Here is a 23477-nt window from a genome sequence, read left to right as displayed (position 1 = left end):
TTACTTTGAACTCTGAAGGTAGATAAAGAAATACTGCTTTCAATAAATTAGATGAGAGCTCTAAGAGAAACGGATGTAGGTCATAATTAATGGCAATAATTTTCCTTTGTTTTTTGGATTTGAAGATTCGCTTAAGAGTTGAAGCCATTGCTCCTAGCAGGAGCAGTTTACATTTTCTTTATATAACAAAACTCTCTTTTCTCTACTGTCTCTCATAATGGTAAGAGCTGGGTATACTGGCACAGAAAGAGAAAGAGGTTTATTTTCTGATATTCTCTTCCTCTGTATTTTTGATGCCTAAAAGGACTGTGGGAAAAAGACCTATCATGATGATGACTATGTCTTCTCTTAGGTATGCTTTTTTTTTTTTTTTTTTTAAGATCTCAAGAGATTTTCTTTTGAGAATATTTGATCATAATAGTTTCCTTAGCAGTTATAGTCTTTGGTATTTAACTTCTAATTTGTGAAATAAAAATTTTCTTTACAGTTCTCCTCTGATGACATATTATTTCAAATATAGTAAACGTTTGTCTTACCACTTTACATAAAAGAGTTCTATTGCATTAGGTGATTTTTTTTTTAAGACCATTATGAGGCTATACTCATTTTTATAACACTTCCACAATATTAACTATTTTTACAATAATACTTATTGTTATTTAAGTTATACTGAGAAATGGAATATGTATTTATGCAAATTTAAATGCTTATCAGTTTCAGATATGTTCTTATGTAATTGAAATGTTCTTGTAAAATCTATAATGGTGCATATTTTCCTTTGTACATAAATGTAATAAGTAAGGTGGGCTATTATAATATTTTATTGTAAGTAATAAACATTTTTTTCTCCAACTTCGAACATTGAAATTTTCCTTTTCTTGTCTATAGACCTTTAATGATAAGTTGTTAAAAGCAAAATATTAAGTTGATATAAGAGCTGTTAACTAACGTGCATTCAGTAATTACTCACATTTCATTTCTCAGCTAGGTGACTTTTATCTAGAACTTCACTGGGATTTTCAAAGCTGGGGTAAGAGTGTGCTATGTTTTACTATAAAATATGTACACATGAAGAATTGCAAGTATAAAATTAAATATTATATGGAAATGTTAACATAAGAAATTTGGTAACAGAAAGTTTCTGTTTTCCCCATTTTAAATGTGAGTCCACTTAGGGTGAAAACCTTCATTTCTAAATGGGAAGTTTGATCCCAGTGACCTTTACTTTAACTAAGTAACTACCAAAACAACTAAATTTTGTTTAAAAATATTTTGTAATATAAGCTGTATATAGGTTTCGATTTAAATTAATTTTATGATATAAACATATTCGAATGTTCAGTGTTATTTATCTCTAAAATAATTATAAAAATAAATCATGAAGTCATTAAAGTAAGTTATATATTGACAAATATAGAAACCACTGTTAATGTTTCAGGCTAATACTTTCAAACCCTTTCTAATGCTTAGCAGATGTATATGTGTGTATGTGCGCGTGAACACACACACACACACATTTATATTTATATCCTGTGCATTAGTGTTTTCTTAATGGAATCATACTATTATATCATTATGGAATTTGTCATTTTTACATAACATATCACATATGCAGTTTACAATATTAGTTCATGAGGAAGTATTTCATTTACTTTAACATCTGTTTAGCATGGCTGATTAGTATATTAATCTCTAAACTAAAATTTTAATCCCTAAATAAAATCAGTTCTTTCAAAAATTGCTACAATTCTAGCTCACCAGGCCAATTTTGGCTCCATCATAGGCCAACCTTGCCTTTATGCTTTATATGTCATTCAGAAGTCCCGGTGTACTAGACCACTGAGAAAAAAGGAAGTCTGTGGTAACTCTGTATAATAAAAGAGCTCCAAATCAGATTGGTCTAAAGCCTGAATGCATTTTTTCCACCGTGTTTTTCACCTTATTCTTGCTTGGTGATCTTAAGCTAAGCTTGTCCCTTGAGTATATTGGTTCTTTAACTGCTTCTCTTAGTAATGTTAGTGGTTTAAAGTCTAAAATAGTCAGTTTATCTTGCTGAGCATAATGTTTTCAACTATTTTAAAAATGACATTTCAGTTACATGAAAAAATAGAAATGGATGTTATCACTCCTGAACTAGTACATATGTGTGTATCTATAGTTATAAACACGTTATCATTGTTGGGTGACCAAATTCATGATGCAACTACTGAGGTATGATTCCATTTTGTAGATTTTGAAACTGAGGTACACTGAGCTTAAGTAACCAAGGTCACATATTTGGGATTCAAACTCAAATAAGATTATTTAGCTTTAAAAATGTCTTTTGTTATACACATTACTTTCTACTATTTAATCACATTGTTTTAAAGGATCAGATAGGATTCATGTTCATACAGTTAACCTGTTCAGGAGGGTTTAGTTACCATAGGGCATTGTTTTCTCATCTACGAGTATAATAATACCCTGCAATATGTACCCGAGAGTAGCATTATATCAACTCCGCTGTTCTTGTATGTGTTTCTGGGGATGGGTGATTGGGGGTTTAGGGGAGTGTGGTGAACTATACAGCAAATACAATTAAACAGTGGATATTTGAAATTGTTCAAAATTGCTGTGTATATTATTTTTAACTTGGAAAATACTATTTTAAAGGAAATTATTGCAATGTTGGTGAATTAGTAAAATGTTTACATTGTTCTTCTAATAAAAAAATTGTACTGTCTCATAACTTTAGGTGGTTAATTTATACCTTTTCTTTTTAAAAACACAGTGCCTTTACTTTCCCGAATTCTGCCTTCTGATGCATGTAAAATATACAAACAAGGTATCAATATCAGGTAAGGTGATTTGATTTTTTCTGAGTAACAGAAAATTGAGATTTAGAGGAAGCTTTTTTCCCTGTAGTGATAGCCTACATTTGGATGTAGTATTTTATAACTTAAACATGCATTAATATATTCACAATATTTTATCTCATTTGAGACATACTACAGGTAAGGAACCAAAGGCATAAAATCATGACTAAAACAAAGGTATTATTCTTACTCAACTACAGACTATCTAAAAGGCAAACAGTGAAGATCATGATGTAATACTAAGAAGAATTAAGATGGTCATCTCCCTGGTCCTGGCTTTTTAAGGAATAAGGGACACATAAGGAAGATCTAATAACTTGTCCTTTTTCCTCCATCTCCCTTATACCTCTCCATCTCCTATCTAATCATCCATGTATCTATCCCTTTCTCTCTTCAATCATTTATCTATTCTAGGGAGCTCTTTAAGGCTAATTTTAATTTTTTCTGTTTCCTTTTAAAACTAAGATTGATATTTAGATCTGATGGGAAATCTATTTATTTTACTCATTTCAGAATTTTACTTTTATCATTCCTTATATCTTTAGCTTTATATTAATATAGGTATATTTTTAAATTAAGTATATATAAGCTATATATATAATGCTAGAAAATATGCAAACTTTTATATATGTTAGAGTATTTATAAATTATATATATATAAAGTATTACATATTTATTTCTTTATACATCTCCAGAGTGTTAATTTGGATATTAAGGCTCTAGAGCTGGAAATGACTTGAAGATTAACTCATATAAACCGTTCGTTTTATATTTAAATGAGAAAGTTGAGAGAGGTGAAGTGATTTTTTAGAAGGGCATATTGCAGACTAATAGCTGAGCTAGGACCTCTGACTTCCTGTCAGTTCTCACCATGTCAGAAGGCAGAATTTTAAAAAAATCAACTCTTTGTGAAATTCATTATGTAATAGTTGAATTCTAGTGAACAGATAACCTAAGTTGGAGGTAATTCTAGGGTAATTATTCTCAAGGGGTAGAATTTGATTAAGGCAGATATTGCTCAGTTTTTGATTTTTAAAAATAACCTCATGTTTTTAATTATGAAAGTGCTCATGCACATTGAATTCATAGAAACCTTGGAAAATACAGAAAAATATAGAAAAGAAACTAGGAAAGGACTTGTTAATGATGTAGATTTAATTCAGCAGCCCATTGTTAGCACTATATTATGGATTCATCAAAAAACTAATTCATCCTCAATTTAAAAATTTTTAATATAGACACTTGCCAAAGGTAGTAAGTAATTTGGGAGAATAGTATTTTCTTCCATGTGTTACTTTTAAAAACGTTAGTTTTATTTTGCTTGACTTTTAGAAATAGGAAAAAAGGAGCAACTTTCTCTTTTAAAAAATTGTTTCACATTTATATATGACTTTTGGAAGTAAATGATATGAATATTACATAATAAATATAGATAATAAATAAAACCACAAAATGGTTAAAATAGTGACATGAGAATAAGAGCCTATGAGAGAATAATTGTGTCAGAGGATGTAGGTTAAGGGGAAGAGGCTACTATAATTTAGCAAGACACTCAAACCTAGGACTTACTAGCAGCTGAGGATGAAGGAGAAATGTGATAGGTTAGAGAGCGCTCATTACCAAATGAAGTTTACCACATTAATGGAAGGGCTGGATTTTAGGATGTTTGGTAAAGGTTTTTTGCACAGATGGCAAGAATTGACTTAAAAAAAAAATCTGTTATCATTAAATAAAAACTTTCTAATTTAAATGTCATGAGATGATTTTGTTTTTTAAAACAACACTTAAAGTTGAATTTTAAACTATGTTCAAAGGAATCTTTAACGTTCACTTGTATCTTATGACAGTCTTCTGATCATGTAAAATCTCTGGTGTCAAGGAGAAATTAATATTTTTTGTAGAAAGAGGAAAGTGTAAGCAACTTTATTGTTGGGGATACTAACAAACATTTTCACTATTAATATTAATAATTTTGAGGTGATCTGTCTGATTGAAATGCAAACTTGGCCTCATTTCAGGCTTTTCCTATCTCAAGCGAAGGCTCTATTTCATTTTTCAAGTTTGTTATTTGGCATTTTCCAAGTTTTTATCTCAAAGAAATATTTTCTATTCAAATCTATGCATTTGTATAAATGATTTTTTATTCTTGATGGCTCAGTCAGTACATGGCAAAAATTAAAAATATTTAGGTTCATGGGCTTAAAGCAAAGGACTAGTTAATACATTAAAATACCATCATGGTAAAAATTATCATTATGTGACATGTGTGGTATTTACCAGGCCATCTATTATGTCAGGAATATTGCAGAAGATGTATTAGATAGTCTTATTTCAATTGCCAAGTTATACAAATACAGATGAAATAAAAATTGGCTGTGACTGATTTTGGGTGTGGCTCGATCTAGACTTAAATGTCACCATGTCAGTTTGTCTTTGTCTGTCGCTGTCTCTCTCTGCATCTCTTTTCTCACTATTTCCACCCCTACCCCTTGCAGCCCACCACCACTCATCCAGGATGGGCGAATGGGATGTAGTGTTTCTTGGTAACTGAAGCTTAGAGTCCAAATACGCCACTTATATAGTGATCTGTTTCTTTTTGTCAGTATCAGTAGCCCACATCTTATGGAAGTAGGGGATGAGCCCCTTTTACTGGCATTATTTTCTCTTATGCCACGTGCACAAGCAATAATAGGGCATGTGTAGTAGTAGTACAGAACTAGTACTGTAATATAGTAGTAGTATAATAGCAGGCCACTGAAAGTGGACCCGGAACTAGAATTCAGGTATAAAGCAGCAAGCAGGGTTCATTCACCTCTACAGGAATTGGTGACTTGCCTTTTTTTTTTTTTTTTTTTTTTAGCTCTTTTTGATTTCATTCTGAGGGATTTGTGTATTTTGTATGGCTCAGAAAAGTGCCCCTTATACATAGGGAAATCACACTTTCCTGGTTCATTGTTGTTGTCCTGGCAAGGTTATTAATATTATCTCTTTCACTTTTAAAAGTTACTAGTTTTGATGATGTAATCCTAATTATTCTTTTGATGCAGCATGTGAGATATATTCCATTTCTCAGCTTTTTCTGTGTAGGGTAACCAGGAATGCCCAATCACTTTGCAGCATGAAAACTGAAAAACCTATAAAGTAATGAATTCTTATAGTTGTATTAGAAACTCAGTAGCCCAGTGGATCCCTCACAAAGACTTAAAGGAGTTTCCTTAGATATGATCAGCATCTCTTAACAGATATGTCAGCCCATTTCTTAGATTAAGGACGGTGTTTTGAGCAGCCAGTCAGAGAGATCCTGATGTGATCTACAAAACCTTGTGCAAGATTGGAGTGCACTTCAGGGGACTTGAGAATTTTTCCCTTCCAGTATTTTCCCTAATTTCAACATGTAGTGAGTCATCTGTGGAATTTATTTGAGACCAACTCATTGGGCTAGATCAGGCCAGGTCTTGTCTTGATAACCAAAGAGAAGAGCACAATAAACACACGTCTGTCAGTCTCAGAGCTTTTGACACAGGAATCATCCACAAGATTTTCAGGCTGTGGAGATGTTGGAAACAAGAATGCTAATCTGAATCTGGGAAGTCAAACAGAAATGCCAAGAATTTGGAGTAAGTTAATGGGCTATTAAGTGGAAGGATGAAGCCAGTTTTGGTTAGGCATAAGGCACAGATGTAGATCAAAAGGCCAAGACTGCATACAGTTTTTAGTCTGAGGATGTGGTACGTCCATTGCTTTATCCCTCTTACATGCTCCACTGAGCTAGCAACATAGTCTTAAAGGGATCACAGAATGTTAGGCCGGCTTGCTTACTTTGTCTGCCCTTCCCAGTTTAAGTAACTTTCGTGGAGTAGCTACAGTAAGGGAAATGGTAGGGAGAGGAGTACATTTACGGAAATACTTCAATGGGGAAGCAATCTTTTTCTTGCTGGATTAATAAAGTGTATGTTCAGAATAATGAAATATAGGTAAAGTGGAATGCATTTAAATATTCTTTCGGTTTTTTTTAGTTAAGATATTTTAAAATTAGCTTTTATCTCTAAATTTGACTTTGAGATATGGTATTAGCACCTTGGTTTGAGTTTAGAAGGAACAAAGCTTATTTAATAATTATGGAGTTTTACTGAAATTTTATTTGTCAGAATTTCTCATCTACCCATTTTTCACAGGCTTGACACTACTCTCATAGACTTTACTGACATGAAGTGCCAACGAGGGGATTTAAGCTTCATTTTCAATGGGAAAGCAGCACCCTCTGAATCTTTTGTAGTATTAGACAATGAACAAAAGGTTTATCAGCGAATACACCACGAGGTGAGCACATTGTTTTATAAGTATTCCTCTAAATGGTTTTCAAAAATGTCTTTGTATGCAACCAACCCTCGGTGTAATTGTTTCAAAAAGCATAAGGTATAATTGAGATGGTTCAATCCCAAAGATTTCATTTCCTTAGTGTGAGCTTTTTAAAAGTAATTATCGTTTGGTATCCATCCTGGCCAATCCATTGAGTCTGTTTGTTCTTAATTCAATGATGATCTCCTAGTTAAATGAGCTTCAAGTTCCCTTGTACCCATTTGTGGTTCTCATTTGTTGAGCCTGTGCTGACCCTTTCTTTCACCATTTATTATCTTGCTACCTTGGCTTCTTTTAAAATGAAGCTGACCATCTCTTATATCCTTAATAAGAATGCCTCTTTCGGCTCTCTGCTTGTACTCTTTTCCTCACTCTTTGGCTGCCTTTCTTTGCTCTTTTCCTTCTCAGCGTACACAATTAACTTCCTTCTGTAACATAATATATCCATGTTGGTGTTGCCTCCATGACCATCATGGAAAACCATATTCATTGTTATCCTCATCCTTTGTGCCCTGAATGCCCCTTTCCCTACTATTTGCCAAAGACAAAGCTTTTCAGTACCTCTGTATCATTGATAGCCCTACAGATGTTTTTTAAGTCAACATTTTGTTTTGTCACTGTTGCATTTATTTTGTTTTTATTTTTCACCACTTCATTTCCCCATATTGTCATTTACCACATCTTGTCGTTCTTTCCTCAACATCTGTTAGATTAGACCTCCCTACTACCATATCTGTTGATGAAACCTTAGTTACTTTGTATATGTACTATTGAAAAACAGTGTCCTAACTGACAATGAAGATTTAGATTGGAAGAGGAGAAGAAAAAATGTATTCCCTGTGGAACACACAGGTAAAGGCAGGGAAGTGGGAATAAGAATGGTCTTTTTGGGGAACAGAAAAGAGATCTGACTATAGTGAAGATTTTTCTTATTGAGTGTGGGAACGTGGTTTATGAAAGGCCTCAAAAGCCAGGAAAGATAACTTAGGATCTGCCGTAGTTGGCAACAAAAAGTCATAGATTCTTAAACAAGGTATTGGTATATTCCCAAAGTAATTTAAGTGAATTAATCTTATGTATTTCTTTCACTTTCCTTCCTTCCTGCGAAAGAGATTTATTGAAATGATACTACACATTTGAGAGGGATGTGGGGCAAACTCAGAGATTGAGCCACCCTCCCTTCTTTTCTTAAACATTTATCAAGGACCTAATAAATGCTAAACACTGCTACGTGCTATGGATAGTGGTATTGTATTAATAGTGTATATCAATTACTAGCATATAATAAGCATTGTCAGCGTATTGGAACTGTAATTTGATTACAGCTCTGCTCATTAAATCCTTAAAATAATCTGTCAAAGTAAATTTTTTTATCTCCATTTTACAGATAAGAAAATTGAGGTTTATAGATATTAAATTACATCTCCAAGATCACATAGCTAGCTAGTATGCAAGACGGATTGGAAAAGGAAGAGACTGGAGGCAGGGAAATTATGTGATACATTTTTAGTTATACAGTTGAGAGGGAATGAGGATCTTGACTAGGATAGTGTAATGAATAATTAGGAAAGAGAAGTTATGACTTTTATATTTCCAAGAATGAAATAATAGGGCTTGCTAATAGATTGAGTACAGTGAATTACGAACTGGAAAGATTTAAGGGTGTGTGTAGTGATTCTATTTTGAAGAGTGGAATGATGGTGGTACCACTGTTAGAAATGGGGATTGGAAAAGGAAATTATTGGGTTGGGATTTTGGATGATGTTTATTTTGAGTCCATTGCTACAATCACTGCATGTGTTTCAACCCTCTTTTTATTAAACTTCTCTGAAGTATTTGCTATTATTGATAACTCAGTTTTTAGAATTTTCATTTCCTTGTGATTTGATCTTGGTCATTTGTTCTTTTCCCCTCTCTCCTCCTTATTCTCCTTTGCCTGTTCCTTTTTCTTTTCTTTTTAAAAAAATTTTATTTATTGGGTGACATTGGTTAGTAAAATTATGTAGGTTTTAGGTGTACAATTCTATAATACATCATATATTGCATTCTGTGTTCACCACCCAGAGTCAGTTCTCCTTCCATCACCATATATTTGACCCCCTTTTCCCTCTGCCTATTCCTTTTTCTCTACTCACCTCTTGAATATCATATGCCCCTGGTGTGGTTCTCATTTCTACAAACGGCAAAATAATCTCTTATTCCTACAGCTCTAACTATATCCCATAGGTTATTGATTCATAAGTATATTTTTGTATCCTAGATAGATTTTCTGAGTGGAGACCTATCTATTTAAATGCCTAATGTGCTAATAAGTAACTTCAAAATATAACTTGTCTAAAACTCAACTCATTATTTTCCCTCCAAACCTGCCCTGTCTCCCATTTTCATTATTTTGGTGAATGACATCACTCTCTTCAGCAAGAAAACTGGGAGTTATTTTTGACATCTTTTCTTGTCCTCGGTGTTTCCTAGTTAGAGAACATATGGTCATTTCTGTCTCCCTAATGTCTTATAAGTATCCCTTTTTTATTCATACTGTTAATGCCATAATTTAGATATTCGTTACCTTTCAACTGGACTGTTGCAAATCTCATAAATGATCTTCCTGGCCCCTTCTTGTCTGCTTCTAAATTATCCCACGTGTTGGAGATAGATTGAACACTGAAAACAAATTCACAAAACCTGCCTTCTTTAAAGATATTATTAAAGTTCCAAATTCCTTAACTTGACATGGTTCCTCTGTCACTTGGCTTTTGCTCGCTTTACCAGCCTTTTACCTACCTTGCTATCTTAGATACCCTAATACTGAGGGTTTTTTTTTTTTTTTGCAGGTTTTCAGGTGTGCCAGGCTATTTAGTGCTTCATTCCTTTGTTCACATTGTTTCTATTTTCTGGAATGACTTTCTAGCACCATCACACCTGTGGGGCACCTGCTTAGTGTCACTTCCTCCCCTGCCAGGTGACCACTGTGTTCTTTATGCTTCCACTAGACCTAGTGCCACAGAGCTTCTACTGCTTTATTTGTTTATATGGTTTTCTTCCTCTGTTGAGCTAATAAGCTTCTCAAGGGTATGGGGTTCTTTCAGTTGTGTTCTCTGGTATCTAATACATCATCAGTACATTCTAGGCCAGAGTTCAGTGAAGTCTTTCTGTAAAGGAAGAGATAGTAAATATTTTCGATATTTAGGTATATTTGCAGGCCATGTGGTCTCTTATCACAACTACTCAACTCTGTTGTTAGTAACATAAATGCAGCCATAGACAAAATGTACATGAATGATTATAGCTGTATTTCTGAAAAACTTCATGAAAACAGGTGGTGGACTAGATTTGGCCTGCTGGCCATAGTTTGCTGACCTTTATTCTGGACTCTCAGATACTTATTAAATAATTTGATGTCTTACATATTAAATGACAACGGGATAGCTAACTAGGCAATAACAGATAAATTGGAAATATGGGACTGAAAGAGAAGCCAGAGATTAAGGCTAGTAGTATGAGTATTAGCTGATGTTATAATGTTAATGAGATCAAGGACTAGTATTTAGGATATATATGTGTATATGTATTTTATGCCTAAAAAATTACAGACAAGCTGGGTTTTAAGTAATAATCCTCAAGTCAGGAAATACTTGTGTATTCTAATATGCATACATAAGTAATAACTATCCAATAAATGTTTGTTGAATGGATGAAACTTTAACAACCAGTCTTTTTCAGTGATGCAGTTAGGAGATGGTCAGTCAAAAGTTTATTTGAAAATGAGGTGTTTGAAACTTACGGCAATTTCTTCATAGACAGTGTTATATGTGGTGTTGTTCCCAAGCTACTACATAAAATATTAATTAATTTGAAATTGAAGCATATTGTCTAACAGTTCTGTAAAACCTATGCGAGCCCAAATTTTTCTTAGAAACTTTTGTTCAGAATTAGTTTGGGTTACCAGGAATACATCTTCCCCTAGCATTAATGTCAAGATTCTCCATTCCACACTTGTAAGGGTGAAGGAAATGGTACTATCCCAGTCCCAATTTATTACTGTTGTTTTTCTGTCGATTGATAGATTAAGAAATGGACTATATCTATCTAGGTGAAAGTTTGGTGGTGAAGAATAGATAATGGGTCTGTTGGGAATATAAAAATCAGGATGTGTGGAAAATAGATCTCTAGCCTTTGTAAGCCCTGTGGACAGTTCTCATTCCCCAGACATTTCTCTAGTTTCTGCCTTTTTTTCCTCCTTTTTTTCCCTTAAGATGTCATGGTACTGAATTTCTCTTGGTCTATTAAACAATACAACCTCATCTTATAGCTATTCACTTGCCCTTCTGTACCTCCTCACTTAGTCTTCTGTTTCTGAAGCAAGCACAAAGCTTTCTTTTTTCTCATTTAAAAAATATTGATCAATTATTATAGGCAGGCACTGGAGAATATGTAGAGAATAAAATCCGAAGCAAGGCTACTTATTAAGTTTTGAAATTTTAGGTTGATATTTATGAATTTCTTTCTATAGGAAATATGAGAAAATTCCTTCAGGACTCCTTTCTTTCCTCCTTTCCTACCTCCTTCCCTCCCTTCCTCTCTCCCTCTTTCTTTCCTTCTATCCTTCTCTTCTTTCCACTTAGAACAATTGGGAAAGAAAGGCTCAAATGATAGTGGTGGGTCTTGGGATTAAAAAGAACTAAAGTAAGATTCACGTATAATTAAAGAAAACAAGACCTTTATGTGGGCATTTTGTCTGACCTGTCAACTTCAGTCTTTAAGTAATCTTTAAAAATTGCTCTGCATACTCTTTATATTTCTGAAATGGGTAATCTAGTATTGTTTCCATTACATATCTATAACAGTGTAAGAGTGCTATATTTCATGTGTTCTGGATTTATAGATTCACAGTTAGTCGTAATTCTGATTTATTTAGATGTATGTAGTTTAAAATGCTATAATTGTTAGAATAAGTAAAACTTCACATTTTTTAGGATCTGTTCTTTTTGTTTTTTGAAATTCATAACATTTTGTTATTTTCGTAGGTCATACTAATAACCTTTGAAAACCTGGATTCTTATATTTAACTTTTGCTCCCTCCCTAGGAATCAGAAATGGAAACAGAAGAAGAGGTTGACATTTTAATGAGTAGTGATATTTACTCTGCAACTTTATCAACCAAATCAATTTCTTTCACACGTGCCCAAACAGGATGGCTTTTTCGGGAAGATAAAACAGTATGTGCAAATCTAGATTTTTAAACTTTAAAAATAGTTCGGTATTTAATGTTGCCAAAATACTGTGATGGAAATGCAGGAAGGAAATAGCTTATTGAATTGTCTTCAGGTAGTTTATTCTTTCCTCCTTGAATCCAGACAGGGAGTTATAATGGTTGGTTACAGACTTGGAAAATATTATTACAGAAGCCAGGAGAGAAACTTTAGCTCACTTGAATTCTATATTGGGAAGATTCTTGTTGTCAGCTGCCTTGCTATTATACAAGGAACAGTATCTTCACATGGTTCCATTACATTGTTAATAGTTTTTCCTTAAGAAGACCACAGAGAAGGATACACTTTTGAATTTATTTCCCTGGACCTCTTTCCTTTCTACTCGTAGGTTTCTAAACTGTTTACTTATTCAGGATCTGTTTCACAGTATTCCGTATATATGACTAAAATTAAATATGCTTATTAAGTTTCTACAATACTGTCATTCAATTCAATCTTGGTGGAGGTTTCCCCTTTGTGAATTGTAAATTTATTCCATAATTCCCATATTATCTGTCAGCAAGAAATTATATAAGACTGTTCAAAATATATTCAGAAATTTTTTAATTAGACATATTAAGAAGCATTTTATAAAATTTTAAAGTTAATGACCACGTCAGGTAAGGGCCAGGATTTACTGATATTAAAAATTATTATCTTTTATTACACACAGTAAAAATGAATATATGCTCATTGGAAAACAAAAACTGCCTGTATTTGTCAGGGTTCTCTGTGATACAAAAATCAATCTCTTTGTCTCCCTCCATTATGTTATATGTATATGTATATATAGATATAGGTAGATGTATAGATACAGAGGAGAGAGAGGTAGGGAGAGATTGATTTATTTTAAGGAATTGGCTCATGTAGGATGTTTAAGGAACATTCATGTAAGGAATGTAGGAGCTGACCAGTCTGAAATCTGCAGGCTGGACTCAGGCAGGGTTTCTGTATTGCCGTCTTGAGGCAGAATTGGTTTTCCTTTGGGAAACAAGTCTTTCTCTTCAGGCCTGCAATTGATTGGATGAGGCCCACCCACATTGTGGAGGGTAATCTGCTTTACTGTTAATTTATTTCAGTTAATTATCTGGAAAAAAAATGACTGCAACATCTAGACTGATGTTTGACTAAATGATTGGGCACCATAGTCGAGCCAAATTGACGTAAAATTAACCACCACACAACCTTGCACATAAAACTGAAAAATCCCCCTTGACCACTATTCATAATCCCAGAGCACCTTGCAGAAGGTTCTCCATTTTGTATATCCCCCAGACCTTTTTTTTTTTAATGCTTTTCATAAATATGTATCCACAGTAATATGTTGCTTTAGTTGTTGATATTTGTTTATAAAGTGTTACATCTATTGTTTTGCAACTGTACTAAAACACTCTTTAGTATGTTTTAGAAGTTCTTTTTCTTATTAGTAGTGCTACTTCATTCTTTTTAACAACTGCATAGTATTCCACAGTATGGATATATTGTAATATATTTATCCAGTCTCTTATTTTTAGGCATTTAGATGAATGGACACACATTTGTGTCCAGTTTTCTGCCATTATAAAGGATGTTGCATTTACCTACCATTCTTTTACATTCCTTTGCAGTGTCTCTTATAGATAACAAGAAATAGAGTGCCTCGATTATGAGAAATACTTAAAATTTTTATCGTCATGATGATTTACTATCAATAAATGTGTTTTCATTATAAGATTTCAAAAACTGGTGATTATCACCAGAATATTTCCCAACCACAGAAAATCCTCATCATGAGATCTGGGCTCATCAGCTTTCCTCTCTAAGCCTATTTGATAGCAAACAGCATTGTAGGATTCCTAGCTGTGAGATCCTACACTGCAATCCATTTGTTGGCCTGAAGACTTATTTATTTATACTCTGTCTGTTCTTCAGGACAGCATTAGAAGGATCACTTCAAGAGAAGATAAACATTGAGGCTGCTGTTTATCTAGTGTTACTTCTAAGCAGCTCAAAGCTCTTGAACAGCATCTAGGTGATCTTAAATCTTTGACAGGTAAGGAGGGAAGTCAGTAATGCTTATGGTTCCCATTTTGTAGGTAGAAACAGGTGCAGAGTGCTTTGCCTTCTGGTAGCTGGTAAGGAGGCCACCAGAAGCAAGGTGGACATAGAAACAATTCTAAACACATAGTTTTGGAATGCCAGAAAACAGCAGTAAGATGGAGACCAAATGATTTGCAAGCAGGTAGAAATGGGAAACTTGTTTTCAGTAAGTTATTGGTCATGTTTTTTGAAGTAACTGACCACTTGTGGGTCTGAAAAAGGTGAAGGTTGATGTTGAAGGAGGACTTCATTGAAAGGAAATACCAACTCTCTTCTTGATGTCCTTTATATCTCTTGAGTTTCCCTGTCCCCAGTTTATAATACAAACATTTAATTGTATTGGTGCGCAAGACTACTTTGTTGTTCTCTTTGTTGAAAGCAGCAAGCAACTGTAACTTGAAGTTTAATCCAGCTAGAGAATAGAGTATTGGAGCAGGTGATTGATTTGAGTTACATTAGAGATTCATGTGTGACTTAGACTATTTCTTTTTATTCCACTTCTTTTCTATCTATAAAATGGGAACAGTCATTATCCCTGACCCCTCCTATTAATCATGATATTTGACTCTCAGGTAAATAAAGTTTTCAGCTAGCTTTGTGCTACTTGGGAGTTGATTCTAAAGGATACTGTGTGGTATTTTTATTTAAATTTAATTCATTTGCAGATTAACTGCCATACATCTTGTGCACTTAAAATTTTTCTTTACAAATTTGAAACGTGTAATTTTATATATAGTTTAACTTAATAGAATGTATAAGATAATTTGATACTTTCAAGTACGAAAGTAATATTTATTTTCACCTTAACGTTACATATTTATGGAAAAACGTGTATGTATTAGGTTGGTGCAAAAGTCAAAATAATTGTAAAAACCGCAGTTACTTTTTCACCAACCTAATATGTTACTTTGAAACTTTCTTCTAAGGCAAACATAATTTCTTTTATTATTTTGAAATATTTGATTTTGTTTCAGGAAAGAGTAGGAAACTTTTTGGCAGATTTTTATCTGGTGAATGGACTTGTTTTAGAATCAAGAAAAAGAAGAGAACATCTCAGTGAAGAAGATATTCTTCGAAATAAAGCCATTATGGAGAGTTTGAGTAAAGGTGGAAACATAATGGAACAGAATTTTGAGGTATAATTTTCACTTCTCATTTGTAATGTTCTAAGGAAAGAGGAGGTAGACTTCATTCCTGGCATCCAGTATGTTTATACATGTACACCAGGTTTTGTTTTCCTTTGATATGGCCTTTGGCTATTTTTTGTGTGTCCTTGGTCTTTGAGACCTCACTAAGAAATAGCTTAAATCATTTTGTAAGCATGAAAATCAGTGTTCATTTTTAATCCATGGCATACATTCTTTTTTCTATTTCACCAACTGAAATCACCTGCTGCTTTGAAGGCCCGGTTAAAGGCCCCCTTCCTTTATGAAGTAATTTCTAGCCTATTCCTTCCCATAAATTTTTATTCAGCACGTGTTTATTGAAAGCATGCTATATGCAAAGAAGTATGTGATGGTAGAGAAAAGGGGTGGGGGAAATTAGGAAATATACTATGAGACTGCCTCTGCAAGCTTATTCCTTAATAAGATGAATTGGATGGGTTTTTTAATTTATTTTTTATTTTGATAATTTTAGACGTACAAGAAAGTACTACAGTAACACAAAGAATTTCTGGATACCTTTCATCAAGATTCCCCAAATGTTAACATTTTACTAAATTTTAAAACTGTGTTTTTCAAATTGCAGGAGAGGGACCCCTTAGTAGATTATGAAGTCAGTTTAGTGGGTTGCGACCACCATTTTTGAAAAAAAATAAATTAGAATCTAAATAAAGATAAAAGAGAAAAAACAGTACATCACACACAGTATGGCTTCTTACTACTTTATGAAACAATAGTTTTGGGGTGTATGTGTTATATAACTATGCATATGTGTGAGTGCTGGGTTGTGGTATAAAATGTGAGTCACAGCTGTAAAAAGATTAAAAGCTACTGTGAGGAGGCTTGAATTCCTTGAATGTTTAGTCTCTCCCCTGTGATACTGTGCCAGATTATGTTTTAGGGATAGACAGACTTTTCAGAATAGTATGCCAGATTCCAGTGAATTTATGGCAATACCTTGTGTGCCAGGAAAATATTTTAATATTTAGAAAGTTCATGTATTGAATGAATTAGCCATAATTTTGTTACATAAGTACAGAATGCAAAGTGTTTAAGAATCCCCATTCAAGTTTAAGTTAAAATTGTGATCATACTGGTTTAGTGTGATTCTGTCCCCTGCCAGATCCTCTTTGCACTTACCAGTTTTGTTTTCACTTTGGGATAGAATAGAGCTTCAGCAGATTTTAATTTTCAGAAGCCTCCTAGTATTTACTGATACCTTGACGACATGATATGCTCAGAAAATAGAAATGGAGATGGATTGAGAGAGGAAATGCTGAACTCAATCTTTGACACAGCTGCAACCCTCTCCCATTGTTGAGCAGACACAAAGGCCATTTCTTTGGATTTGTATTGTGATTTAAACTTTATTAGAGTTCTTTTTAAAAAATGATTTTGTTGTGGGTGGTGGTTATTGCTACTGCCTTTGTTTAATTTTGGCAGGAAACCATTTTGGGATGAGTACATGGGTGTTGCTATCTTTGTTGCAGCAAACTATTTTGGGATGAGAACATGGAAACAAAACTTTATAGAATAGCATTTCATGGACTATTTGCCAGTTGCCTCTGATTGTCTGATTTATCTCTATTTAAACTTAACAGTACACAACCTAATTTTCTTAGGGCAGAGATTATAACTCAGTGGACTTAAATTGTTAAAGGGTCTTTAAATGGCATTTAATACGATACCATTTCACACATTGAAATTAAACCATAGTTTAATAGAACAAAATAATATGAATTAAATAATTAAGCTTTCGACTTCTGATCAGAAATCAAAGGAAACAGTGCCAATGTGAATCACATAGCCCGTTGAGCTTTATAGTTTTTGATAAATTTTTAATTCGACTTGTCAATCTCTATGAAATATAAGAAACTTGATGGGATTTTGATTAGTATGGTGTTCAATCTGTAATTCATTCAATTTCTGTCAAAAAGCCAGCTTGATTTTTTTGTTTATTCAACTTTTTATTTTGAGATAATTATAGGTTCAAATGCATAGTTGTAAGAAATAATACAGAGAGATTCCCTGTATGCCTCACAGTTTCCTCTAATACTAGCATCTTGCAAAACTGTAGTATAATCTAACAACCAGGATGCTCTCATTGATAGTCAAGATACAGAACATTTTCACCACCACCGATCCCTCCTCTTTCTCTTTTATAAGCACATTGACTGCCCTTTTGCCCCCTCTCTGTCTCTCACCCCGGCAACCACTAATCTATCTGTTCTTCCATTTCTTTAATTTTGTCATTTCAAGGATATTGTATATAACCTTTTGCGATTGGCTTTTTATTCACTCATGTTAATTCCCTGGTTATTTATCCAAGTTGTTGTGTATATCAATACTTTGTTCCTTTTATTGCTGTGTAGTATTCCATGTTGTGAATGTACCATAGTTTGTTAACCATTCACTTGTTGAAAGACATTTGGGTTGTTTCCAGGTTTTGGCCATTATGAATAAAGTTGCCATAAATATTCACATATAGATTGTTGTGTGAACATAGGTCTTCATTTCTCTGGGATAAACGCTCTCTTTGGAAATGCATGAAGCTGGCTGCTTGAGTGTGTGCTCAAAGGGTACATGGGCAGCGGGGATACTGGGGGTTGGGCCCTGGGACCCTCTGTACCCCACTGCCCTGGGGACTGGGGAGGACAGTTCATGCTCCCTCTGTGCACTGTCCATATCTGTTTCTGGAATGTCCATCCCCAGATCCTTTCCTTTCTCTGGTCCATTAAGAGCTACCTCTCTAATAGAGTTCATATCCTCAAAAAAAAAAAAGAAAAACAGTTGCACCCTGCCAACTCTTGAGTACAACTAAGAGTGCAGTTGCTGGGTTGTGTGGTAGCTAAATATTCAGTTTTGTAAGAAACTGCCAAAATGTTTTCCATTTTATGTTCCTACCAGCAGTGTATGAGTGATTGTTTTGCTGCATCCTAGCCAGCATTTGGTATTGTTACAAATTATTATTTTACACATTTTGATAGTGTCTTAGTCAGCTTGGGATGCCATAACAAAATACCATAGACTGGATTGCTTAAACATTAGGAATTTATTTCTCACAGTTCTGGAGGCTGGGAAATCCAAGGTCACGGTTGCTGGCCTATTCGCTTACCAGATGAGGGCTTTTATACAGGCTTGAAGATGGCTGCCTTTTCGCCATGTCCTTGTGGGGGTGGTGGGAGGGTGGGAGTGTTCTGGTCTCTCTTCCTCACATTATAAACTAATCCCATCATGCAACTCCACCTTTATGACCTCATATAAGTTATTACCTCCCAAAGGCCCCACCTCCAAACATCATCACGTTGGGAGGTTAGGGCTTCAACACGAATTTTCGAAGAGATACAAACATTCAGTTCATAAAAGGTAGTGTATAGTGCTGTCTCATTGTGCTTTTATTGCATTTTCCTCATGGCTAATGATGTTAAATTTCATCTTTTCATGTGCTTGTTTGCCATCTGTATGTCCTCTTAGATGAAATGTCTCTTCATGTCCTTTGCCCATTTTCTAATTGGATTTTTTATTTTATTTTCGAGTTTTCAAAGTTCTTTATTTCAATGTTCTAGATATTAATTTTTTTGTCAGATTTGTGATTTGGGGGTTTTTTTTTTTAAGATTTTTATTGGGAAAGGAGAACAGGACTTTATTGGGGAACAGTGTGTACTTCCAGGACTTTTTTCCAAGTCAAGTTGTTGTCCTTTCAGTCTTAGTTGTGCGCAGCTCAGCTCCAGGTCCAGTTGCCAGTTGCTAGTTGCAGGGGGTGTAGCCCACCATCCCTTGAGGAACTCAAGAAATTGACCTGGCAGCCTTGTGGTTGAGAGCCCACTGGCCCATGTGGGAATCAAACCGGCAGCCTTCGGAGTTAGGAGCACGGAGCTCCAACTGCCTGAGCCACCGTGCTGGCCCTCAGTTGCATGTTTTGCACATGTTTTTCTCCTCCGTAGCTTGTCTTTTCGTCGTATTAAACAGTGTTTTTTTTTTTGGCAGAGGAAATATTTTTGATTTTAATGAAGTCCAGTTTATCAATTTTTTTATTTATGGCTTATGCTAAGTCCAAGAATTCTTTGCATAGCTCCAGTTCCCTGAGACTTTCTCCTTTTTTTTTTTTTTTAAAGTCATCTCATACGTTTACATTTATTTTAGTCTATGAACCAGTTAATTTTGTGTAAGTTGTGCTGTTTGAGACAAGGTTTATTTTTTTGCCTTGGGTGTCCAGTTAGTCCAACACCATTTTTTGAAAGGGTTATCCTTCCTCCATTGAATTGCCTTCTGGAATTTTCATTGGGATGGTGTGGCATCTGTGGATTAATATGGGGAGGGGTGATAACTTAAAGATAATTGAATCTCTATTTCATGAACATGGTATATATCTCTCCATTTATTTAGATCTTACATAGTTTTTCTCAGAAGTGTTTTGTAGTTTTCAGTATGTAAGTCTTACAGATATTTTATTAAATTTCTCTCAGGTATTTTTTGTATTTTTAATGCCATCATAAACTATTTTAAATTTCATTTTCAATTGTTCATTGCTAACAGAAATACATGTGATTTTTCTATATTGCTAAATTAATATATTAGTTATATAGTTTTTTTTTATAGATTCCTTAGGATTTTATACAGATGATATGTCATCAAGTAATAGAGTTTTTTACCTTTTCCTTGCCAATCTCTGTGCCTCTTATTTACTCTTTTGTTTAATTTGTGCCTTACTGCACTGGGAAATACCAGTATAACGTTGAATAAAAGTGCTGAGAGCAGGTGCTATGCCCTTTTTCTGATCTTAGAAGGGAATTTTTAATACTATGTTAATATAAAAACTCATTATATTATTTTTAATCTGGCATGAGTAATTAAGAATTACAAAGAGCCATGGCTTTTTTCTTCCTGTATTGTTTTAGCTCTGTAATCCTTTTAACATTATATTTTAACTATTTTAGTATAAAGAAAATATACCTAATATTATTTGGGCTTTTGATAGGGAAGAGCTAATGGACTACATTTGAGAATCATTTTGGAGCTCAATTATAAATACAAAAATTTAAAGAAAATACTGTTTCTATCAGATATTCATCTATACATATAATTTGATTTGGTTGAACCTGGCAAGGTGCAGGATGCGGGAACAGCAAAACAGAATTGATAAGTCTAATTATAAAAAAAGATGCAAAGAGCTATCTTTTTTTTCTCCTAGACAGAATTTACCAACACATGAAAAGCAGCATGGGACTGATACCAATTTAATTATATTTGACAGTGGGCATGAAAGGAGAAAAGAAATATTTGTATGTATTTCATAGATAATTTTGAGAATAGAGTTTTTTAAAACTTACGTAATAAGCTTTTTAGGAAAGGAACATACAAATTAACATAGTTAAAAAATAGGTGGTCAAAAGAGTAAAGGGAGGAATCTATCAAATTTGAGACATTACTATTTTAATAGTGAACTGTATTTAAAATCTTAATAGAGTTTTAGAAAACATTATACACCAGTATTGAAAAGTAATAGCTGCTAGGTCACAGCTGGTGCTATACAAACAAATCGAGTGTGGAAATCAGCATTTCCTATATTAGCTTTCAAGTTATGTGAAATGTAGATTAGTTACTCAAATGTATGTATTTTAATTAGTGACAATTATAATAAAACATTATATTGGAGATTAACAAAAGATTCTTTAGTAGCCTAATCTGAATGGAGTGATGGAGTGCTATAAACTCAAATTCTGCTTCTACAGGTTAAAAACTGAATCTGTATATGCAAGTATTACATAGACTTGAAGCAAGATTCGACAAATTTTAAGCAGTGTTCTGAACATTGATCATGGTCTCTGCTTAGTTAGACATCTGGGGGAAGGTGGGATTAGCCTTTGCTATAGTTCTGGATTGGAACAGCAGTTTGCATTTTTCCAGTCATTTCCCCTAGAATTACAAATAGATACATGTATGTCTGCCTTTTGCAGTATCTCAAGACACTGTTTTACCTAATGTTTTGCCATAATACTTATGAGGGTCATTACCTACCTTTTAAGTCTGCTTGTCATTCTACTGATAAACCATTGCCACATATAGTGTGTGTAGTATCCCACTTTGTGTATTAAATTTGGTATTGGTTATGATGATTGGTTGCTTATAAGAGATTGCTTATAATTTTTGCTCCAAAAGACGCATTAGAGGTGATGGTCTGGCTAGGTCTTATTTTCAGGGAAACAGGGTAAATGAAACCATATGGCATTTGTCTTTGTCTGCCTTATTCCACTTAGCATAATACTCTATAGGTCAACCTATGTTGTAGCAAAATTTACTAAATTTGATCAAACAATTTCCTTTTTTTCCTATCTTCTCTGTTTTGAGTGGTGGTACCATTTACTACCATCCAAGCCAGCAGCCTGAAATTTGTTCTTAGACTTCTTAGCTTTCCTTACGCCTATGTCTGATCAATCACAAAGTCCTCAAGATCTCTTGAATCTGTTTCTCTACTTCTGTTTTGGAATAGCATGCCCTTACCATTTCTTATTTGGATTACTGAGCTAGCTTCCTAATTTACACACTGCTGCCAGAGTGATCTCCTTGAAATAGATTGAACTATGGAATGCCTATGCTCCAGAACTAAAATGTACGGAAGACTTACTATGTATCAGGCACTGTTTTAAGCACTCTCTATTTAACAAACCATTTTCATCCTCTTTAAGAACCTGTGAGGTTATATAGTTGATTAAACTAAGACAAAAGAATTGAATAATCTGTCCAAAAGTCAGCTTGTAATTGGCGAAGCCAGCATTTAATCAGTCTGGCTCCAAAGTTTGTGTTCAAAAACTACCTTATACTGCTCAAAATATTTGTCCATGGCTTTCTGAGTAAATGTAATCTATTGCTCAAACCTCTTCCAAACTCCTTTTTCTCTTCTGTGTCTTGCCCATTTACCCTTACATTGTGCTGCTTTCTCTTTATTCGATTCATACTGACTAGTCACAGTACACGTGCAGTTTCCCAGCACAGCATGCTTTTCCTCACCATATCTTTTCCTCAGTCTCCTTCCCCTAGTTATTTTGTTCTCTTTCTTGTAGACTCCTCTGCTCAGGAACCACCATTGTTGGCACATCTTTTTGGCTACCCCAGTCTGAGTCAGAAACCCCTTCTCTGTGCTTGTAGTCATCTTCTAGATCTCGATATCATAGCGCCCATTACCCTGGGTTATAATTGTCTCCTTTCTGTATGTCTCTAAGCTTCTCAGGACAGAATGCCCTCATTCATATCGCCTGATGCTAAAAAACTGTACGTTTCCTTTCTTCTCACAGCCTCTGTTGCTACCCAAAGGTCATCAATGACTTCTAACCAACAAAATCTAGGGCCTTTTTCAAGCTTCTTTCTCCTTAAAATCTTTGTATTATGATATTGAAACAGTCTTTCCTTTTGGCCTCCATGACACCTTGATGCTGTAATTTTTTCTTATAAACATCTGGCTGCTTTTTGTCCCCCCCCACACCCCCAGGGTATGTGGTTTTATCACTCATCAGCCCTCTATTTTCTTACTTATTTTTCATCTAGTCAGAGAATTCCTAAACCTTTATCTCTAACTATGATTTCTTTCCTTCTCTTTCTGTAACTGCCCTCTAGGAATTTCCCAGTATATAATAATAGTTCCTGTTATTTCCTGAATCCTTTATTCTGTGCCAGGCAGTATGTTCTTTCCATACATAATCTCTTGAATTCTTAACAGTGAGGTTTGCATTCATATTCCCATTTTACAAGGTAAGTTCAATTGACATGTTAGAGAG

The 23477-nt window shown here is 34.2% G+C and overlaps 1 protein-coding gene across 2 annotated transcripts in view; it reads left to right on the top strand.

Annotated features, from left to right (window-relative positions):
- Positions 1–23477, top strand: part of ANKRD13C (ankyrin repeat domain 13C) — a 61910-nt gene that overhangs the window by 23217 nt on the left and 15216 nt on the right. For both annotated transcript variants that reach the window (XR_004423907.1, XM_033115142.1), the window contains exons 5-9: positions 985–1030; positions 2771–2837; positions 7031–7175; positions 12299–12430; positions 15517–15678. Coding sequence is in view for 1 of the 2 variants with exons in the window: in XM_033115142.1 (XP_032971033.1) it covers positions 985–1030; positions 2771–2837; positions 7031–7175; positions 12299–12430; positions 15517–15678 (552 nt within the window). In the remaining variant the exon portion in view is untranslated. The remainder of the gene's footprint in view (positions 1–984; positions 1031–2770; positions 2838–7030; positions 7176–12298; positions 12431–15516; positions 15679–23477) is intronic.

The sequence above is a fragment of the Rhinolophus ferrumequinum genome, chromosome 9, assembly GCF_004115265.2.
Source record: "Rhinolophus ferrumequinum isolate MPI-CBG mRhiFer1 chromosome 9, mRhiFer1_v1.p, whole genome shotgun sequence".
Lineage (NCBI taxonomy): Eukaryota > Metazoa > Chordata > Mammalia > Chiroptera > Rhinolophidae > Rhinolophus > Rhinolophus ferrumequinum.
This window is presented reverse-complemented; position numbering and strand designations above follow the sequence as displayed.